Below are 22,324 nucleotides of genomic sequence, written 5' to 3' on the forward strand. Positions count from 1 at the left end.
ACGTATAATATACCTACCTACCTACACTAATCGCTGACGGAAGTTTTCTTTCCAATTTGAAAAAATTCTTTAATACCGTGTGTATGTAGAGGAAATTCGATATCTCGTAGCAATTCATTGATTTCGATCCGAGGGACGCGTTTTTTTCACCTCCACCGCACAGGGGTTCAAGTTTCTCGTTACTACGCGCCGATTTTCTCCCACTTCGCGTTCCGTCGCTTCCTAAAAATCTCCCGCTCGAAACGAATTTTTTTGTAATTTTTATTCAATTTTTTATCGACTCGAATACGGGTTACAAAATTTCTTAGTCACATTTGTAATGTCAGAGAACAGTGATTTTTGTCGCCAATTTTTCAGCTTGCACGGTTCGAATAATTTGACAATATCTTTTGAAGTGAAACTTTCATTTTTTCGTCCAAGACAGTGTTCCGAAATCGTATATCGATTACTCGAAAGAAATTACGACGATCTTGACGACTAGAAAAAAGTTGATTGGTCCTAAAAAATATACTCACACTGAGAAAAATTTCATTTGTTACAGTAACTAGAAAAATTCAGTAAAACAGGTGTCGTTGAAAAAACTGTTTGAATATTGTTGAAATTACGAAAAACGAGGTACGCCTAACCATTTTGCTCTGTCGTCGATCAGTTTTTGATTATTGCAACGTAAAATCTGTTTGTTCGGTTAACTAAACTTTTTTAGTTAAATAAGGCTTTGACGTCAATTTATTGTTGCACAAGCATTAAATTTTCGCAACAGTTGCAAGAAAATACAGCAACAGTGATCGTAATGAGAAAGAATAGTAACGGATATTAGTCTTTCTGGGAACACCTAGAAAACTAATTTTCATTTTCTACCTAGAACTATATTTTTCGATTGTGGTAAAAAATGAAAATAACTAAAAATTTCTCTCGGTGCAGTTCGCAGGCTATAATTTTGAAATTGATTGAATATCGTCAAATTTCTTTTCGTCCGTGAATATAACAGATTCAAATTGGTCGAAACACCCAATTTCATTACTAAAAAACGGAGACGCGTGAGTCAATTGTCTGTAAATTGAATCCGAATCGTCTCGCAGGTGTAATGAATTAAATTTCCAATCTCAGTGTTGGATTTCCTCAGTTAAAATCATAATATTGAAAATTCCACACACACGGAAATGCACAAAGGCCTGTCTTCGACATACGCGTCTTTGAATCCACCTTATTCCGTCAAAATTGTTACCGGTATTAGCGTCACGTGACTGATTGCGAGTGTGAGTTAGAAGAGGAAACAGGATTAGGTACAAACGAACCCAGGCAACGCAACCATTTCAAGTTACCACTCAAATTACTATAATTTCCCCCCCCTCATCTCCTCTCAATGACGGTATAATCCCCGTGAAGAGATGTGAAACGCTTCTTTGTGGGGAATTCGGGGGGCCGAAAACGGACAGGAAGTGCTTAGAAATGGGGGTTTTTTTTTTCTTTTTCTTCTTCTTCTTCTTCTTCTTCTTCTTCCTCATTTCGTTTTCTGAACGGGCAGTCCGGTCGGTTGGTCCGGTGGCTGTGCGCAGTCGCTCGTCTTCGGAAATCTTGCGAATTTTTAATAGCCCCAGCATCCGGTTTCGTCTTTCGCGATGCCCCCCCCCACCCGGTTTTGTGTTTCCGCCCTCCCTAAGAGACGCAAAAAATTTATCCACTGCGCAGGATCATCGATGCTCGTCGATGCAGGCGGCAGGATAATTCCCCTCCCTTCGTCCTTTCCTCCTTTCGCGCGAAAGGAGGAAATTTAAGTCAATCAAGTTAAAAAAATTTCTTGGAACAATATTCCAAGTTTTACAACCTATCCTCTTCGATCTTTACTTGACACGAATGAATCGGTTTTCCGTTTCAGCAATAAGATTCGCTGTAACATTTAAGAGCTATTTTTTCAAATCTACTTTTAAAAAATGTAAAAAGAATCATTTGATTGCTTTCAGCACTTTTACACTGCAAATTGAATTCAAACGAATTCGGATAAGAATATTCCGCTACAATGAATAAATCTCTCTCTCTCTCCTAGTTAGAAAATTTCTGTCTCACGATTTTACTTTCACAATTGACCAGATTAAAAAATTTAAAAAAAAACAACAAGCGGATTCGGGTAACTTGCTTGGCGATCTGACAATCGGACATATTTATGCTTGTTGAGAAATGGCGATGCAAAGGTGAAAAGATCAGCTGCGCTAATGTGCGCCGTTTGAGCGAGAAGGGGAACGAAATGGACAATCGGGGCACAAGTCAGAATTCCGGGCCCTCGATATCGGCGACGTCCCAGCGGGGGTGAATTTCTCCACTGGGCCCCGAGGAGATTCTTCGGGGCCTTATACACGTGTTCGCGAGCACGAAAATAGTTGTCAGCCCGGGGCGACTCGCATGCTTCGACAAAAGAGGATCAGTTAGGCATTCTGCGACGACGTCGAGCGCGTCTTGTTGCCGAATCGCATAATGGGCCCCCACCCGAGGGGCCCGAGGGGCCCGACCACCGTTCGGGCCCATGTTTGCTTGTGTTTGATCGGACTGGTGGAAAATCCATCGACGATGGTGGCTCAACAGATCGTTCCGAGGCCCATTGTCGAAGACGAGGTCCGGATTGTTATGGTTACCCGAGTTTTGGGCCCTGCTTGTCCGGTTTCGGGCCGAAATTCGCCATTATTGTGAAAACGAGAGACGGGTCATTCTCATACCGTGACAATTTATTTCACCTCGTGAATGTAACTTCGCTACGTTTAAAAACTCTCGCCTCTTCTTATACCTACCCAAAAATCTTCTGTGTCACGTACTATGGAGATCGTTAACTTTCACGGATTCTTTCGACTCCGTCGCACAGCTGTTGTTGCAACTGCAGATACTGCTTCCGTCTAAAAAGGACGTGCGTGAATTGCGGCTGATGTCGATGTGTTGTTTTTTTTTTTTTTTTTGTTTTTGTTTAATAAGCAAACTTACCTACGCAGTCTTTGCACTCGATTCGTTCAAGAACATGGCGTTACTTGTAGCAAATCCTGAATTAATACGATAACTTATGCTCTGATTAAACATATATATAAGTTTAAGTCACTTCTGATTAAAATAGTCCTTGTAAGCCAGGAAAAAAATTCAAAACCCTTCAAATTGAATGAATTATAAAAACTTTGTTTTATCAGCAACGTCAAAAACATAAGATTGCTTTGTTGATTCGTCGCAATAAGAGAAGAAAAAGAATTCATACAGTCTGAATTTAATGAATTAAAATATTTAGTCAAGTTGAGTATATATTTCATACGAATTGGCCGACAAGTTTTTTCTTGAGCTCGTCAACTGGTAAAAAAAATATCCGACATGTAATATGGTTATAATTAACAAATGATAAATCTGTGATTCAGTAAGAAATATATCAGTATCATTCAAAATCCAAATCACAGGATCTATGAAAAATTTATTTACTACTGAAGTGAGCTATCGTTCAATAGAATGAACCGAGTTTTATTAATTTAAATGTAAAAAGAAAAACAGAGAAAAAAAATGGTAGAACACTGGGATCAATTCTCTCACGTTGTCAACGCAATGAAGTGTTGTAAAAACAAAAATTCCGTATTCGGGGTATCTTTTTTAATTAAACGTGTTACTAGATTATCATCAGTGAAACTTTTCAAATCTTTGTTTTTACCGCGTTCTCGTTTCAAATTATCTTTTACTCGAATATACGTCTGACGTAATTTGTCGAAGCGTCGAATATGAGCTTTTTCAATCCAATTAAACGCAATTTGCATGTCGAGGGTGGAATGAAAAATGACGTGACAGAATTGTCTCATCGAAGTATAAGTGCAAAAATCGATTTCTCAATAATCAGTTATCGAAAACAAACGAGGTCTCATCGCAAGATGTAACATTAATCAAGCGGAGAATTAGCATCGTGGCTTGACGTGAGCTTATAGGGTGACGTAAAAGCACAAAACCGGGTCCCGGGACGCCCATGGAACCTAAGAGGGTAAACCGAGGTAGTATAGAAAGGCGGGTAAAATGGCCGAGGGATAATAGCGGGAGCCCGCGGGATAACCGCTCACTAAGACGATCCTTGCAGGGAACGTTTATAGAGAGAGCGAAGGATCCTCGGTGAAGTCAAAAGAGTTCCTCTCAGATTTTCTCACTTCAGCAGAGGGTAGGGGAGGGTGGACAATGGAGGGTAAGGCGACCGGGCGTTTTAAAAGTACAAACGAATTCGAAAAACCCCCACCGAGCCGATGCCCGCCCTCACAAAGATGTCTTCGGTGACGAAAATATTTAACAACAATCAAAAATCACCCATTGTCGACAGGGCGGCGCGGTTGCTTCTACGGCATCAATTCATCCACGCCTCGCAGCTTCCTCACAATTTTTTTCCCCCTGCAGAGGATCCGAGGAAACATCTGACGGCGGGTGATAAATTTTACTTCGAACGATTGGAAACACGGAAGATCGCGTAAGAGATACGGGGTGAGAGATTGTCTCGTGAAAATCGAGAAAATCGACTTTTTAAAATTTTAACGACACGATCGAGCGGAATTTCGATCTTTTAATCGAAGTTTTGGATCACGTTTATTCACGACGCGAAGCTTTTGAGGAAAGAAAAGTTTGTCAAACGCTTTTCAGGGCTGGCATATTTTTATGATCCTCAGTGGAATTAACATGTAACGAAATTCGTTACGTTAAAATTGAGAAACGTTCGATATACGAAGCATGTAAACTGATGCGATTCAAATTAAATATCTGCCATTGTCAAGCACTGAGAAGTCATGGCAGAATTAACGTTATTACAAGAATTTCGGTGATAAACTCGTGTCAAATGTTGAAAGATCTGGAACTAGAAAGGTCATAAGTTTCGAATTTTTAAAATATAGAAAGCTCGCGTATGTAAAACACGAAGTGTAGAGAGGTAAATTATGGAATTGAAACTCTGCACAATTTTCAAACATTCTGACGTTAGTATACTTTGACTTTTCTACATTTCAGCTTTCGAAGTTTCGAAAATCTTATAAAATAGATTTTCGCATTCTCAAAAATTCGATACTATCAAGAACCTTTTATTTCAAGATCCTTACACATTTTTACTCCCATCCTCACAATTACATGTCGATGTCGTCAAAATGATAAGAGAATGTTAGTTTACTTATTTCGCGAACAAGAAAAAATCGTCAAAGTATTTTTCAACAAAACCAACAACAATAACATGAATAATAATAATAAGTAGTCACAGCTTATGGAAAGTTTTCTCAAGTGAAAAAGAAATGCGGGCATTATCGTATGAATAAAAAGGAAAATATCAATTAGTAATGAAAAAAGAAAAGATGAGGATAAATTTAATTTAAGTAATTTTGAACGCGGAGTGCATAAACGAGCAGATTCTACTTCAAAACTGCAGAAAAAAAGGGACACGTCAGGTTTTTCGGTAAAATATATACTTCTTGAAATGCAGAATTTAGTGTAAAAATAGTAAAAGCCATTGTAGGCAGACAAAATTTTACTAAATTTATAATAAAAAATACAGTTGACATGTGTATGTTTCACCAAAAACCTTCCTTAATCTGTGCCTCTTTTCCTGCGGTTTTTTTTTCTCTCTCCATTAATACAACTCAAGTGATCCCATGATTATTGCAGTGTTTCCTTGTTTTCTTTTCTTCAGCTACCAAGTTTAGTTCGTTTCCGACGAGAAATTACGAAATATGAATAATCGTTTCCAACATCGGCCGACAAGGGGATTACCGGAAAATTTTCCGGGTCTCAAAATAGCTCCAATAACCTACGCATAAAGCGGCGGTGAGAAAAGAGACTCGAAACCATTTATATCATCTGAAATGCGATTTTGACGCCATCGCCTCGTTATTTCTGCCCGCGTAATTTTCGACTAGGAGCTTTTCCCTCCCCAATTTCCTCGTTTCTCCCTCTTCCCTTCCCTCTCTCCGTTTCTTTTCCCCGACGATGAAGAGAGTGTCACTTTCAGCGCCTGGATAATCGGCCAATTCTCGCCCTCTAAAAGAGCCGGCGTATTAAGCCGGCGTCTTTGAAGCGGTCTTCTCGCCCTCGAAAAGACCCGGGCGTAAATATCTCGCGGTAAAGCGATCCGGCCGCACTGGGCCTGATAATTCTGCAGGCCAGGTGCCGTAGGATCGGTCTCGACAAGGCCCAATTATTTTTCACCACCATACGCGCTTTTCAACCCCGACGCTTTCCAGGGCCCGATAAAAGGACCCGAAGGAACGAGCCGCCGACGACCAAAGGACCTTTGAAGTTGGCTTTGACGTCGCACAGACGCCGGAGTGGGAAATGAAACGGCGCTCGTGTAGATAAATTCGAAAATGGGAGAAGAAATGGGCCCGGAAACTCACGCTATCAATTGCGGGCGGTGAGTTGGGAATTGGGCCTTGAGTGGTTACGCCTGTCTTGTGAAACCGAACAATCTTAGTATGGATGAGAAGTTGCAGGGTTAGGAAATTAATCGGCTCGACACCTTGATCCCTTGAATGATTTTATTAATTCTGGCTGCGATACGAAAGAAGTGATACGATGATCGTAAAAAATATCTTACGTTTATTTGATTCAATAATTGTAAGCTGAGTTTACTGCATTTATCAGAAATCAAGAATTTTAGAAAGCAAATTGAATTTGGCATTTTTTTTTTTTCATGATCAAATATATATATATATACATACAATATTTTTAAATTTAAGTTCGACGTACATTGAGCAATATTTTTATCCATTGCACTTGACGTGGTTTATAATTTTCAAGAATTATCTACAAAATTATCTGGTTAACTGATTATTTATTGATAAATCATATGCTGAATAGATTTATTTAACTGAAAATACAATCTATTATTTTTCATTTGGAGACATTATTGGGTGATATTGATAACGAGTTTTTCTATTAAAGCTACTGAAAATGTGTGGTAAACTAAATTAATTACCCATCCCGGAATCGATATGAGAGACTGTACGAAAAATAATAGACAACAGTCAAGATGCGTAAACCTGTTAACTCTAGGTTGTTATTCTCAACTTTCGGCTTAAAAGTATTAGAACAGTAGCAATTTATGTTTCAAGTTTTTGGCGACTTTGAGGCTGTATTCGAACTTCACAATCGACCCTCAAATTCGATCCATTAAACGAGATTTCTGTGCAGCGGAAATGCCAAGTTTTCCCGATATTTTCCAAACATGGAAAAGAAACAAAACTTTTCACTTTCCGTGAAAATCTAAAAGAACTCAGGAAAGTAAAAAACGATATATCCCATAATAAAAAAATGACTCAATTAGTGATCGGAGATAATGAAGAATAATGAAGAAGATAAGGAAGAATGAATGAATTCATCAGGATTATATTCGTATAGTGCGGTGAGCTCTGTTCTGTAGTCTTCGATAGTATGGAGTACGGTTCGATTAACTAATTTATAATCAACTATTTACGGATAAGTATTTAGACCACCCGAGATGATTCCTGCAACTTTTGTCAGAGTTGAATGCACCATACGTAGTTTGACTCGACTTAAATACGGTTAACGCTAATGCAGTAATTATTCAGACAAGATCATACGAACATAGTTTCAACAACTGGACGTACACTGTTGAAAATATTTGAAAATCTACGCCACATTTACAGCACAAAAGTGTAGTTGAATTACAAATTTCGTGTTATAAAGTGAATTACTAAGCATTCTCAATAAATGTGCATTATAATTTTGTCATTTTGCTTAACTTTGTTGGAAATACGCAAAAGGGAAATTTCATTTACGGTACTTGGAATTTACTAAAAATTCTGCTGAAATCACTTGATAAATGGAATAATCTTATTGATCAGTTTTCAGTGACTGTACCCGTCGTGTCCGCATGGACCGTACATTGTATTATCGATCCAATAAAGTCGTAGATTCTCGTAAGGTAGTTTGGCGTAGTAGGTAATTTTACTACAATTCGGTACTTGATAATTTGATGGCTCGGTCAACAAGATTAAAGATGGTACCTATCTTGTAAGACATCGGGTGGTGGGAATTAAAATTGAGATATCTTTGAGACCATGTTTTTTTGTGGAACCAATCTGTTTTGACGTTAGAGTTGTCGTGTATCGGCAATAAATCGAGGAAATTGATACCGTTATTAACTTCTATTTCAATGGTAAATTATAATCGGGGATGATATTGGTTGAAAATGTTCAATATGTAGTCTATTTTTTCTTCAGGGACAGCAGTTAAAATATCGTCAACATATCTGAAATAGAAGAGTATATCAAAATCAAATTTGTTTGCGCGTATGCGTCCTTGTTAAATTTGAAGATTGCCGAATCAAAACAGATGTTTAAGGCATTAACAAGTTCAGTAAGTTGGATTGGAATCTTTTTATCTAGAAAGGCTCAACGGTTCTTTACAGCTAACATAGCGAGATCTGTAGGCACATTGGCGAATAAAGATGTTACGTCTAGTAATATTAAAATGTAATTGTCTGGAATAATCAGTTTACTTATTTTTTCTACCAATGTAAAACTGTCTTTGTCTCTGGAGGGAGGGGGGTTGACATTTGTAGTGAACCATGAATTAATTATTTTCGATAAGGCGTAAGTCGGGCTATAAACAAAAAGGAGACTACGATTCGTACTGGAATTCCTTCTTTGTGAATTTTAGGGAGGCCATACGCGTTAATACACGTTTATACATTCAATGACCGCTCACCAAGATTTACCAATACGTAAATCGATTTGAGTTACGAAAGATTTTATTGCGAGTCTTCGCAGTCTTACCTTGTACGTTCCGTGTGCAGACATCCTCCAATTATGCGATCGGATGCACAACAAAACTCAAGGCGCACTAAACACCGAGATGATTCGACACACACGCTCGAAAATTTTACAGCGACTCAGAGACTGACTATTTCGACTGTCGTGATACGAACGACGGGATAACAACGAGGAATAACCAGACGGTGAAGGCTGAAGGAAAACGCAAGTTTGTCGTCTCTGTTTGTGCTACGATAGGCATCGCGGTTTATTTTGCGGCACACACAACACCGGCCTTCTTCCGAAATTAATTGGCAAAGACGACTTGAGCTAGGCACATCAAAGAATTTTCTTTTAGGCTCAGCTGATCATTATCACGCGCGATTTTGTTCGTAGGGTTGTCGATGAAAAATAAATTGTGACGCAAATGGATTATCATTGCTGTTGTTGTTGTTGTTGTTTTTATTAGCATCAAAGCAACTTTATTCGATCTGAATTACGAGAAGAAATAATTGCACCACAGTTGTTTCACACTAATTTTATTGAAAAAAAGTTATTCGTAAGTTGTTTCTATGGGGAATGGGTTACTAACTTGTAATTGTATTCATCAAATTTTATTACGTCTTTACTCTCTCAAATACTCGACAAGACTGAACAAGAATCAGGCATTTAATCGTATCTGTCGCTTTGGACGCATGGGAGCGTGATATAAACATAAACAGTCTAGGTTCGACGTATCGTCTTTGTATACAACAGACATTAGTTTTCGTACATAGAACTTTATATATGTATACATGAAATCGACAGTTTCCTCATAACACAGAGATACATAAAAATGTATCACGTTATGTATCTTAAATTTATTGCACCATCAAGATGTAGGTGTGATTTTTTTTTTCACTCACAAATGCGCGTGATGTGATTATTCAAAAGAATCTTACAACAAGACTTGTATTTTTGTTTTCGGTAGACGTTCGCATGCCTGTTTATTCGAATCTGTAGAGAAATATTGTGTAGAAAAATATTCGGTATAACGAATCTCCTGTAGAAAAAAAAATTCACGCAATATTATTTCTCATGTGAATCTCGAATTCCCTTCTGTAGAAAAATATTTCGTAGAAAAATATTACTTTATTACCCTAAAATGAAACAAAAACAGTAGAAACCTTAAGCAGTTTACGTTATCGAGTATCGTTGTCGAATCGTGTCATCAGTCAGCTAAAACAGATTGAAACATTCCTAAATAGATCCGTTTCTGTCTTTATTCGCCTGACTTTGAGAAGGAATCGGGTTACATGACACAACGATACTCAATTTAGTTTTTACGATACTCAGTTTAGGTTTTCCGTCGTATGTCGGTGAAATTATCGACAGGAAATCGCAGAAACAATGCATGCATTTTCTTTGGTCCAAATATTTCTATATTTATAAGAGGATGTCAATATATACAATAATCTTTTGGTGCAAAATAACAAGTTAACATTAAACAAAATATTACAAGATATCGGCTAATAACTACTGTGGAATATTATTGACGGTCATTGCATCATCCATTTCTTGTTTTCTAATTACTGGACACCAGGCGATATGTCGTACAGAAAATTTATTTCTTGATTTTGCCAAAAATGTCGATTAAGCATGGCGAAGAAATCGTTTTATAATTCAAAAAAGAATTATTCGATGCAGCAAAGAAGTATAATCTTTAGATTTATTCCATACCGAATAGTTGAAATCAATGCCATTAATATTATTCCACGGTAAATAAATAAATACATACATACGTATGTAGATATAGATATATACGTTATATATACGTAGATATATACGTTAATATAAAAGAAAAAAAAATTCGATATATCGTACATGGCTGGATTAGTTCGTTACAATGATTTTTGTTAAGCACTACGACATGCAATAACATAAAGGCACGGTCGATAAACTAATTGAACCAGATAAAACGCCGTAATTTTTTAAAAATTGATGAATGTCATTCGCAGACCAGCAGCAGAATTGATCGAGCCGGGTTACAGTATAAAACAAAAATACCAATACGGGGTCGAAATTTTGAGGGATTCGTTTCTACAAGACACCCGTGATCCTAAAATCAAGATTATTCTCTTTCGCGATCCGACGAATGTCACCATAGCCTTTGTTAAAACCAGAAATCACAGGTACCATGATTTTAGTCAGGTTTGGAAATCTCGCGTTGTCTAAAATAATCGACTCTATGAAATCGGCGGTGATGTAAAATCCATTCATGAGCAGTTCTTCGAGCTTCAGCATCGCCCCGAATATCAAGAGAGCTTTGTACGTGACGTGGTGTTTCCGTTCAACATGACCGTGGAAGTGCATCATCCTTGGAAAAGGTGGTACCACTAGTTCTTCGCCGTCTTTTTCCAGCAGATAATCGAAGCTCAACCATTCGACATTCTCGCAATACTCGAACACGCGATCCAAGTCACTCTGCGACACGAAGGATTCGGGCTTAGAATCTTCGCGATTCGAGGCGGTCTTCAGTTCGGTGACGTTAGCGCCAATAACCGCCAATACTTGGATGAGATTGGGCCAATTCCAACCAGTGGCAGCTCTAAAGTCGAGCTTAGAGAGTTTGCCGAAAGACAAAAGGGGGTCGAGGTATCCAGTAACGAGGCATCCATGAATCCCGAGAAAAGTCAAGCTGGGAAACTTGTCTGCAATGGTATTCAGGTGCGTGGTTCTGATTCGTTTCATCAACACGTTGAAGTTGATTATCGATGAAAATTTCGTCGAGTCTGAGTTGGAAAAGCAATTGAACCCGTCGTAGCCGTTGTCCGGCCAGGCGGCCAACCTCTCGATGTTCCTGTGATCCGACAGAAGCTTCTTAATGCCTCGATTTGTCACTCGACAGAGAGCAACGCGAACAGTGCGCAACTTCGAGCATTGACCAAGGGCTTGCAGTCCTCGGTCAGAGACCTTCTCTGAGTCGGTAACGTCCAGGGTCTCAAGCTTCGGACAATCTCGTCCGACCACGATCAGGTCGACGTCGGTGCAATGTTCCCGGTGGACGAACGTCGTCAAATTTTGTAGACGAAACCGTCCGAAGCTCGTGGGAATTCTTTCCAGATAAGACGACAAGTTCAGCACCGTCAAACCGTCGAGTCGATGAGCGTCGCGAGGATTCAGACCGGCCACGATTAGACCTTCGCATTTTAGTCCCGGAATCTCGACGTCCATCACGATTTCCAGAACAGCGTTTAGGTAGCTTTCCGGAAAAAATATCCAGGTAACTGTATGAAATTCTCCCGAATTATATGGAAGTGTCTCGATTATTCTGTTATGAAACTCTGCCGACGATTCGCGAGGAATGTGACTGCATATTTCCTTTTTGACCGCAGCAACACCCCGGCGAAGATCGTCCAACGACCCCACACTACTGAGCTTGACAAAATAGTCGATTACGATCTTGATCAACAAGTTGAGGACCATCTTGTGCAGAGGAGTCGGTTGCTTTAGTTTAGCCATCTTTTCGGTTGGATCACCTGAAATCAGAATTCAGTGAACATCGAAGCAGATTTCTGATTGCGGAGAGAGAAATTTGTCCAGTCGAAATAATAAGGGCGGATAGAGCACGGATATCAACCCTACAATTATCGTTAATGAAATTGAAAAACTGCCTTGAACTGTAAAGTTTTTATAATATGTACGATGTTTCTCTGGTTCAGAGGTTGATTCAATTCAATTTCTAAACGTTATGAATTGCGGTGCCCAGCAATTAACCGTTTTCACATACGAAGGTGAGAAGCAAAATGAAGTCATCATAATTCAATGTAAATGCGAGCGGCGCCCAAACGAAGTATAGCTGGAATTATGAAAAAAAATTTAATGCTCAACAACTTGCCTTTTCGAGAATATTAAAGTGATAACGATAACAATAAGGCTGAAAATGACAAAGTCAAAATAAAGCGACATGAAACCGAATATGTAACGTATTTGATTGATTGATTGATTGTGCAGTTTATTATGCCTTGGTAGCACCCTGAAGCAAATTACAAAGCTATGGAATAACTAAAAATAAGTCGGTAATTAGGTTTAGAATAATAAGTAGAAAAGAAATATAACAGAATAAAAATAAATAAATAATATAAAATAAGTAACATAATAATAAAAATAAAAATGAATTAGAAATAAAGATCTGAAGATATAATTGAGAAATAGTGAGTAATTAGTACTAATAATACAAAATAATTAAATGATACCAATATTATGAGAAAAACAGAATAATGATTGACATATTACATGACACAATATTTGCAGAGACAAGCAGAGATAAGAATGTAATTCGGTATGTGTCAAATTGGCAGTTAGATGTAATTAAATATGCCAAATTCAGTACGTATTTCACGTTCGATGTATTGAAATTCATGAGCGAAGCAAACAGTGTATTAAATGTTGTTTATGTCAAGATTTCAAAATTGAATTCATCGCACGAAGAAAAAAAAAAAAACTTCACAGTAAAAAATGTAAACAGCTTAAAGTATAAGTAATGATTGAATCCGCATATAAAAGCATAAACTGACAAGAGAAGCAAAAGAGTCAAAATTAGTTACAGCTTGAATTATTTTATCACTTTAAAGGTCTAGCTTAGAGATAAGTTTCCATCTTACAAATGATTTCATCACTTTAGAGTTCAAACTTACAAATAAGTTTCCATCTTACAAATGCTTGAACACACTTAACGAGTATCTTTATATAATTATCAGCATGCGGGTATTTAACATAATTATATGTTTATAAAAATATTGTTTCCAGTAAGAGTGATAGAAAAAGAGATTTACTAAAAATAGAAGTTCCGGAGTCAGGAGATTCAAGGTTGCGGTGGAACGTAATTTTCGAAGATCAAATCAATATTGTTTGCTCTAACGATATCTTTAAGACTCTCCATACGTTGCGAATCGTTAATTTCATAGTTGAGGCCGATCACCGCAAGCTCAGGAAAATTCATCCCACTTAATATCATTGCTTCGATTGTTTGATGAGTATGGCTGAATCCAGAGTACGATATTTGTTTGAGTTCGGGCATTGGATTCAGGATAATTTCTACTTTGCGTCGTTTGTAAATCTGAAGTAAGTAACACTCCAGTGTCTTCAACTTGGGCAAAGTCGGTATGTCCAGTCGTTCCGATGCTCGAAACGGTTTGTAGCTAAATCCGAAATGCTCGATGTTAACGCATTTTGAGAATATGAAATTCAAGTCATTCTGCGTTAGTCCCTCTCTGTACCAGAGGATTTTCAGCGAAGTAATCCTGCCGCCAATAGTTGCCAGTAGTCGTGATAAACTGTCGAAATCAAAGGCGCAGCATCTCCCAAATTCAAACTCCGTGAGTTGCTCGAGCGGAATCAGCAAAGACAAGTCGCCTGTGCACCGACAGTTGTTTAATTTAAGCGAAGTCAAGTTGGGAAATCTTTCAGCAATTATTCTTAGGTGTTGGTCTAGGAGAGGACGAGTGGATGCGATGCCGAGACGCTCGATGTTCGGGTGCACAAACTCATTCGGGTCAGTCGAGTCCGTTTCGACCCATTCCAAATGGATCTGCTTTAAGCCTGTGTGGTTGGACAGAAATTCTTTGATCCCCTTCCGAGTAACCGCTTTACATCCGGAAATATCGACGCAGGCCAACCCGGAGCATTTTCTCAGGGCCGTCAATCCCGCATCAGTGACTTTTTTGGAGTTACTAACATCCAGGTTTCTCAACCTCAGGCACCTCTGTCCGATTATTCGAAGATGCTTCAATGTACAGTGAGTCGGCAGTTTCAATGTCGTGATATGTTGCAGTTGGAATCTTTCCAGACTCTTGGATTCAGTGTCTGGGAAATACGTCAGGTCCAGCGTCTCCAGACTTTTGAGCCGTGGTGCGTTATGACGGTCAAGAGTGGCCAGAACTTGACCTTCGCAACATAGATCAGGAATGTTCATATCGAATATGATCGCCAACGGAGCGTTGCCACAGTTTGCGTAGGTCTCACGTGGATCCTGATAGAATTTCTTGAGAAATTTGTTGTAAATTTCCAGATTCGCAAACAAAGTTGAAGGTATGTCCTTCAAAATGTTCTTGAGACGAGCAATACGGAAGTAAAACTCTTCGACCGTGATTGGTTCGCCTAGCTGTTTACAACGCTGCACAACATAGTCCAGCAAAGTTTCCTGAGCTATGCTTACCAGGGAAGGTATTTGCTTCAATTTAGGCATCTCAGAAAGAAGGACTAGCAGCTCTGCAATAACATATCCAAACATAAAATCCGATAAGTTGACGCGCTTTAAGACCAACGTCCAATAAAATTTTTAATTCACAACGTTTTTCAAACGGACTAAAAAGTACGGGGCTAGAAGATATTATTTTATACTTTTTAGTCCGTTTCAAAAACGATTTGAACAAGAAAAAGAAAAAAATGCATTTTTATTTCATTAAATATTTTCTGCGTTTTGATCTTACCTGTGTCATATTCTACAATCGGTGAACATAATTGATAAACAAAGTTGATAGATGAATATTTTTTCTACCCCTTCTATGTTCGTATGGACTTTCTCGTATCAAATCCTAAACGTAATCTCTCATCATGCTCTCATTATACTGTCCCTAATAACGTCGTTCAAAGTTCATCGAAAATTAAACGGAGGTCTCATTGACTGTACAATACCTCGTCCGCTACACGGATCTTCTTTCTAAACAACTGCGTCAGAATGATTCGACATGTGGATACCATACAACTTTCAATACGTGTGTATACCTTCTACAAGTATCGGAACGGATTCATATCTTGCGTGGAATCGTACACGTAAATAAAGTGCATAGTTCGTGAGCAACTTCTTCTCAAAGTAGCCCCACTGAGTGAACACGAATTGACGAATCCCGTTTTTAAACATTTCAAATTCGTAGGAATCGAAAGGAATTCAACTTGGCATGACTTAAATTTTTTTTATGTTTATCAATTTAAAACCTAAAACTTTAGAGAAATGGAATGATTTGCCGATTCATCTTTGATTATTGGGATCAACTGCGAATAGTAATCGTAAAAAATCTTTGGTTTCATACAAAATGGTAAGGGTTATTTACGCCTAACGGTCTTGTTACTGCGTTACACTAACAGTGTGCAGCGGAGCTGTTTGGTCCTGTGCCGATCCTGTCCTGTCCTGTCCTGTCCTGTCCTGTCCTGTGCCGCAACAGTGGGCCAAGGGTCTTTAGCAAATTGTTACCGACGAGTGAGAAATTCTTCGAGAACTTCAATTTATCGGTATACCTGCCACGGATCAAAGCTCCACGTTTAGAGATCACTGCACAAGGATATCCTCCACTTCAAAGGATGAAGGATTCAATCAAATACCCGTGCACCTGAAGGATTGTAATTTTACAATTAGTTGAATCGGAATTCAAATATATTTGAACGATCAAATTGCTGTTCAATATCACCAATTCGGCCGGGTACGATAATTTTATGCGGAGTAAAATCAAGTGTAACACTCGGAAACTTGGAGGCATTAAGTAGAAAGAGATAAACATATATATCTGTAGGATTGAACGTGCAAAAGAATCAGATTGAATACATTACAGAGCGTATCCTATACTCGGGGCCTCCTCTTTGTGCGATGCTTCGTAGTCTCACTGTATAGTTCACTACCTCTGGTCTGAGAGTTGAATGCGTGCGTATATGTGTGTGTGCGTGTGTGTGTGTGTGTGTGTGTGTGTGTGTGTGTGTGCGCGCGCGTGTGTGTGTGTGTGCGTGCGCCTGCGTATTACGAAGTTCTGCCGCATCTTGTATACTGCTGCCGAGTACAGGGTATGCATGCTGTATAATAAATACATACCTATAGTAGCATTTATTGTATCGATACAACGTACACAAACAGCAACCTAACCATCAACTTTTAATGTTTTGATTTTAAAGTTTTCTTGTACTTCTATGCATTGATACGTGTATTTTTATATACTATTAAACAAATCATCAAGTGATTGAAGTTAAAATATATGTTTGTTTCTCTTATCATTTTGGAAAATGCGTTCATTTACCCTCTTTTTCTATTCGATATATATCATAATTATCGTTCGTAAGGAGTAAACTCCAGTCGTGCGTCGGAGCTGACACACACACTTTTTTCTAATTGAAAAATAACTATACAACGAAGTTCAAACTGTAAACATGTTTTATTTCAGCATTGTGAATCTTTCTGTCTTTCTCGTAAATGGCTGGGGCATTGTAACACTATGGGCTAGTACTGCAACCACGTGCCGCCTAACCCCAAACTTTATTTCCCAACCTTGGCACTCCCCTTCTCAGTGTAATATGCACGAGCTGCCACGTGGTTGCGTCATCCTTTCTTATTCCTGCGTTGCGCTTGCGCGTTTTCTCTCTCCCTCTCTCTCTCTCTCGCAGTAGCAGTCAACAACGTCACAAATTTCATTACGTCACTGACTGGCGGCAATAATCTGTCGCGCGATTTCGGAACGCGGTTGCCAGTACTTGCAGTACTGCGAGTATAATTCGGAATACACCCTAGGTTACAAACCTCTTCCCACTCATGATGTAGGTATACAACATCATGTTCCCACTACTATTTCCTTTCCCACTTCTCGACGCGATCTAAAAATAGGTGGCACGAGACACCCAGCAGCGCCTATGCGACAAGCTTCGGCAACAGCGACAGCGTCGTCACGTGACCGAGCCGCCATTACATTCGATCAGTCGAGAATGATCGATGAGCGCAGAATCGCGGACATTTGCGCGGGAATCGGAGATTACTCTAACCTGTACCGAATTCTCGCGGAGGTTTCGATCGACTCGAAACGAAATATCGCCCAGGTATTTCAACGACGATGTATTTTTCGTCGGAAGAAAAAACGTCACTCACCTTATTCCTCAGTTTAACACAGTTTGCCGGCGTTCTGACCGGTGAGCCCTGCTTGTCACTGAGCTTTTCTATTGGCCAAGTCATAAAAATAACACGAAAGCTCTCAAGCTTGCGTGGTTTTTTTTCTTCACCAGCAATGAATTTTCGATCAAGATATTTTTCGAATCGGTGTCTGTGAGGAGCGAAAGCGACGTGCCGGCGAAAGCTATCTCGGCGGCGGTCAGCGACGTTGTGCCAACGGAATTACGGCGAAGCACAGCTAAGTGCCAAGCGATTCTTTTCTCCATCCCCACCACTTCGCTGCCGCCTGAACAATGTCAAGGACACGAGTGACTCAGCTCGAGAGTGACCAAACCATGGATTGATTAGGTACAGCAAGTCGCGACGCGTTCATTCGGGTCGTTGATCTACTGTACGATTAGAAATCAAGCCACTTTGTACAACTAGCCGCAGATGCCTTGTCCCAGAGAGGCTTGGATTTCTGATTGATAAATTGTTATCTTAAGGGGATGCTCCAAAACGATTTCGACTTTATCGTACATATCTCCAAATATCGATGTCCGCGTATCTCAAACGCGATAAAGGGCTCAAAGTCTCGTTTTATACGCAGTTCTGAACAAAAACGCTTCGATACATTTTCATTTGACGTAAAAATAAAGAAATGGCAAGAATACTACGAATTTACTATTGCAATTTCGTAGGAACCGTGCTGTTTCTTTATTTCTGCGTTAAATGAAATTGTATTGTAGTGTAATTGTTCAGAATTGTGTATAGAACGGGGTTTTCGAATCCTTTTTAGCACTACGTCAACAACTTCAAGTTTAAAGGAATGGCAAGTTGTTCGATCTTTATCTGAATCCGGAGAGACTCTCTAATCTAATCGAGTCACAGCCAAGATGGCTTGATTATAACTACGTACCTACCGCAATAAGGTTAAAATTACAGTTCAGAAATTTTCTGCTTGGATACAAAACTTCAGCCTCAGCAGATGTAGAAATTGTACGAACCACTTTTACTTTCTTATCACGATCTCCTTCGCTTTGCCTTGATTTTGATGCTCGATCGCTGTCAGCTCGTATTTTTTATCTTTGCCCAAGTGGCCAGTAGCTGTAATGAGATGGACAGGTCTTGAAAGTGAGAATTTTTTATTCTAAATATGTACAGGAATGAATTGTTCGATTTTATATGTTACGGTATATTTCGGTTTTTAACTCACAATGGTCAGTTTTTTTCGGAATATAGTATGCAGTAGTCAATGTGTAATTGTAAGGTAACCGACAAATCTATAAGAGTATTGTAACGTTGAGATTATTAGATTGCTCAGTTTACTTTCACTTCCAAAACTAAAGCAATGCACTTTATGTTGAACAATGTTAAAGATACAGTTTACCAAATCATTTAATACGGTTGAATAAAGAAGTTAATGTTTTTTTGTTTTGCAGCCTGATTCATCCGTTCGCAGATTTCGGCATTAATTCCGCTTGCAAAAACTGTCTTCAAGTTTGGAAACCTTTTGTGGTCGAAAAGAATGAGCTCTAGGGATTCCATGAACTCACCGCGACTGAGAACTTCGTCGTAGCAACGAAGATGTCTAAGTTCCGGCATTGTAGAAAATTCCAGGATACGCGAATCGCCTGTATATTCAGGATGAATGATACATTCGAACATTTTCAATTTCCGAAACGAAGGCACTACCATTGGACGTGGGGGTGAATATTTTGGATAATGAAATGTCAAGTGCTCGATATTCACGCAGACTTTGCATATAAAATTCAAATCGGCTTGGGTGAGCTGCTTCAAGTTCAACATGGTGATATTTTTCCCAATGCTCGTCAAAAGCTCGTTCATATTGTCCATCGGCAATTGATAATTGTATCTACTGACAATAAAATTGAGCACTATGAGTTTATCGAGTCGCTTTAACGTGCAGAGATCGCCTTTGATTTCACCGTTGATGCGAAGATAAGTCAAATTTGGGAACAGCTCTACGATAGCGTGCAGATGCTCGTCCGTAATCGAGTGGCATTTTATGGAGAATCGTTTCATGAAGGGACAGACTAACGATCTGGGCCTCGACAATACGTCAAAGCTCTCCTCGGCGGAATAAATCGCGTGGCGCCCGATGTTGAATTCGATAATTTTTTTGTTCGTAGAAAGCAGTTCATTTATCCCCGTATCGGTCACTTGACACCCGGCGACGCAAAGGACGCGCAACTCGGAGCACGGACGAAGGGCTTTCAATCCATTGTCGGTAACGCGTCTAGATTCCTCGATATGCAGAACGAGCAACTTTGGACAGTTCGCTCCAACAACCTCGAGGTCACGGTCGACACACAAAAAGGTTACATGGAGTTCGATAAGATTTCGCAAGTCAAAGTTTTCTAGGCTCTTCGGTCCGATATGGTTCCACACGTGATGCAGCTTCAGTACGCTCAGCCTTCGAAACCTGCCCGCGTCCGCAGGATCGAAATATTTCATTATCTCACCGACACATTGCAGTCCGACAATATCTAGGTCCATTAATACTTCCAGTGCAGCTCTGTTATGGCTCGCAGGGTGAGTTTTATTCCGATTTCGCTGGATCCACAAAAACTTGGCCAGGAATTTCCTGCAGACCTCATTGTACAGTCTTGGTGGCAGACAAGGATGCGTGTATTCCTTGATCAGAACGATGGCTTGGCGTACGTCACTCAACGCCCGTTTTACGCATAGTTGGTCAACGTAATCTGCGAAATAAGCTGCAAGGCCGTCCAAGGCTGCTTTCCGCAAAGATTTCGGTACTCTCAATCTCGGCATCTCATCAAATCACTTCGCCTGCAAGCATACAAATTCCAAAGTATGAACTACACAGCGCTAGTAACTCCAAGTTTTTGCATTTTTAATGTAGTTAACGGGTGACAAAACTTGTATTTTTTTTTTTTTTCATTGCTTGTGGTAGACATTCGCATGCGCATTCAATCGATCACTAATTCAATTACTGCGCGAGGTTGGTTAATTGTTGCAAGATCGTCTGGCTTTCGTGGTAATAAATGCATGTGATTTCAAATTTTGAAACTGTCAGAGAGTGGTTAAAAGTTATTCAAATGAGAGAGAACAGATGACTTTTTCGTTTGTTACATGGATGATGATGGAAACTTTGAGAAAGAAATTGGTTGAACTGAACTTGTTCAACCATTCCATGCTCTGATAGGATTTTTTACTCAAATGTCAACTATTGGTGAAGATGTTAAAGTCAAACGATAAGAATGAATAATCTTTTTGATAGTGCATGGATTATTGTTGAAATACATCATGTTCTAAATTAGTTATAGCTGTACCTTGTAACCGATATCTGATTTGTCAATTAGCGATAACTATAATTTTCATTGATATAATAACTCCCGAATTTAAAAACAGCAAATCTTATCAGCTGTCGGACCTGCTTTTAATGAAATTTCCTTTTCATTGTGGACTGCGCTAATAGTTGCACTGAGCAAATGTGGGCATATTTTTATACTTGATTTAGAACAGTACATTTCGTAACGAGTATGGATGAGGCATTTTAACAAGACGTGAGGTTCACGGTACGAGCCGAAGGCGAGACAAAAAACCTTACCCGTCCAAGTTTCAAACCGTAATTGTTATCACAAAAGCCAAAAGAAATTAAATTTCGAGGTAGACAGAAGTTGTACAAAAATGTAAAAGGCAAAGATTTTCATTCTCAATAATCAAACGAGTTGTCGAGTCGAACATTTTGATATTACACAAAAATACGATACCGCAATGTAAAATTCATTCTGTTTACTGACAATAATCGAAAGAATAACCCGTAAAATTCATAAACCTATGTATGTAATTCTGAAATGTCATGTCCTACTTAAAAATCAAGCTTCGCTTCGCAAGCCCCATTCCATTCAAGTTATCCATCTCTGAGAAAGAATCATCTAGTCAGTCGATTGAAAATGAAATATCGCCGAGGTATTTCACCCACGACATATTTTCGGTGAGAAGAAAAACTTGACTCACCTCATTCCTCGGTTTAAGATCATTCGCCGGTGTCCTGTCCGGTGAGCCCTGCGTGCGTCACCGAGCTTTTCTAAAGCCCAGTCTCTTTCTTACAGACTTTGGCTTTGGTTTTTACTAACCCGTCTAATCTCAGCTTGCTTTCCTGGTCGGTGTCTACGTAGCGTGAGGGACGTTAAGTGAAAGCGATTTCAGTGGCGGTCAACGACGTTGTGCTGGCGGAACAGAGACAACGATGAAGTTGCGGCCAAGTACTAAGCACGTTGTGTAACAAGTAACAATGTCAAGGACACGAGCGATTCAACTCGTGGGTGACCGAATGTTGCGTGTATTTGTTGTGCTTTAGTATCAGGCGTAAACACGGGCTCGCGGAAGGATCTCGCGACTTGCTTGCCCTTCCACGATCTCGTCTGTCGCCAGGATTACCGGATCAGCTGTTCTGGCCAGTCTTCGAGTGAACCTCAAGCGCGACACGACGCTGCGTTTCAGTCTAGAGATCGTTCTGTGAAACATAAAAAATAAAGTATACTTTATGTTTTGCATCTCGAACATTCTTTCTACAACCCTCTCCTCTCGCTTAATTAATTAATGCTACCTTTTCCTAGCGTAGCGCTATAGATTAATTAGGTACAGGAGTACGCGACCTGTTCGTTCGGGTCGCTCTTCTACTGCACGATTCGAAATGAAGTCACTTGGTAAA

General features: G+C 39.4%; 2 protein-coding genes across 26 annotated transcripts in view; both read right to left on the bottom strand.

The window, feature by feature from the left end:
- LOC124310057 (tubulin monoglutamylase TTLL4-like) overlaps window positions 1-22,324 on the bottom strand; it is a 197,804-nt gene that overhangs the window by 83,903 nt on the left and 91,577 nt on the right. For 2 of the 19 annotated variants that reach the window (XM_046773618.1, XM_046773617.1), the window contains 2 exons: window positions 21,628-22,126; window positions 18,751-20,436 (listed from right to left, as the gene is read on the bottom strand). The exons of 16 other annotated variants lie outside the window; for them this stretch is intronic. In XM_046773618.1, the coding sequence (XP_046629574.1) occupies window positions 19,021-20,418 (1,398 nt within the window). In that variant the 5' untranslated portion in view covers window positions 20,419-20,436; window positions 21,628-22,126 and the 3' untranslated portion in view covers window positions 18,751-19,020. Of the gene's footprint in view, window positions 1-8,765; window positions 9,559-18,750; window positions 20,437-21,627; window positions 22,127-22,324 lie in introns of those variants that run through there. One more of the 19 variants, XM_046773609.1, reaches the window with a different exon arrangement.
- LOC124310060 (uncharacterized) lies at window positions 9,576-18,135 on the bottom strand. 7 transcript variants are annotated; one of them, XM_046773627.1, is made up of 4 exons: window positions 17,623-18,134; window positions 16,017-16,108; window positions 13,556-14,990; window positions 9,576-12,259 (listed from the first exon to the last, which is right to left on the bottom strand). In XM_046773627.1, exon 4 carries the CDS (start codon window positions 12,240-12,242, stop codon window positions 10,821-10,823), a length of 1,422 nt encoding a protein of 473 aa, XP_046629583.1. In that variant the 5' UTR covers window positions 12,243-12,259; window positions 13,556-14,990; window positions 16,017-16,108; window positions 17,623-18,134; the 3' UTR covers window positions 9,576-10,820. The 7 variants fall into 7 exon arrangements, with proteins under 7 accessions (XP_046629583.1, XP_046629584.1, XP_046629587.1 ...); XM_046773628.1 differs by lacking the exon at window positions 17,623-18,134 and adding an exon at window positions 17,032-17,604; XM_046773631.1 differs by lacking the exon at window positions 13,556-14,990 and having other exon boundaries at window positions 17,623-18,135.

The sequence above is a fragment of the Neodiprion virginianus genome, chromosome 1 (genome assembly GCF_021901495.1).
Source record: "Neodiprion virginianus isolate iyNeoVirg1 chromosome 1, iyNeoVirg1.1, whole genome shotgun sequence".
NCBI classification, from domain to species: domain Eukaryota; kingdom Metazoa; phylum Arthropoda; class Insecta; order Hymenoptera; family Diprionidae; genus Neodiprion; species Neodiprion virginianus.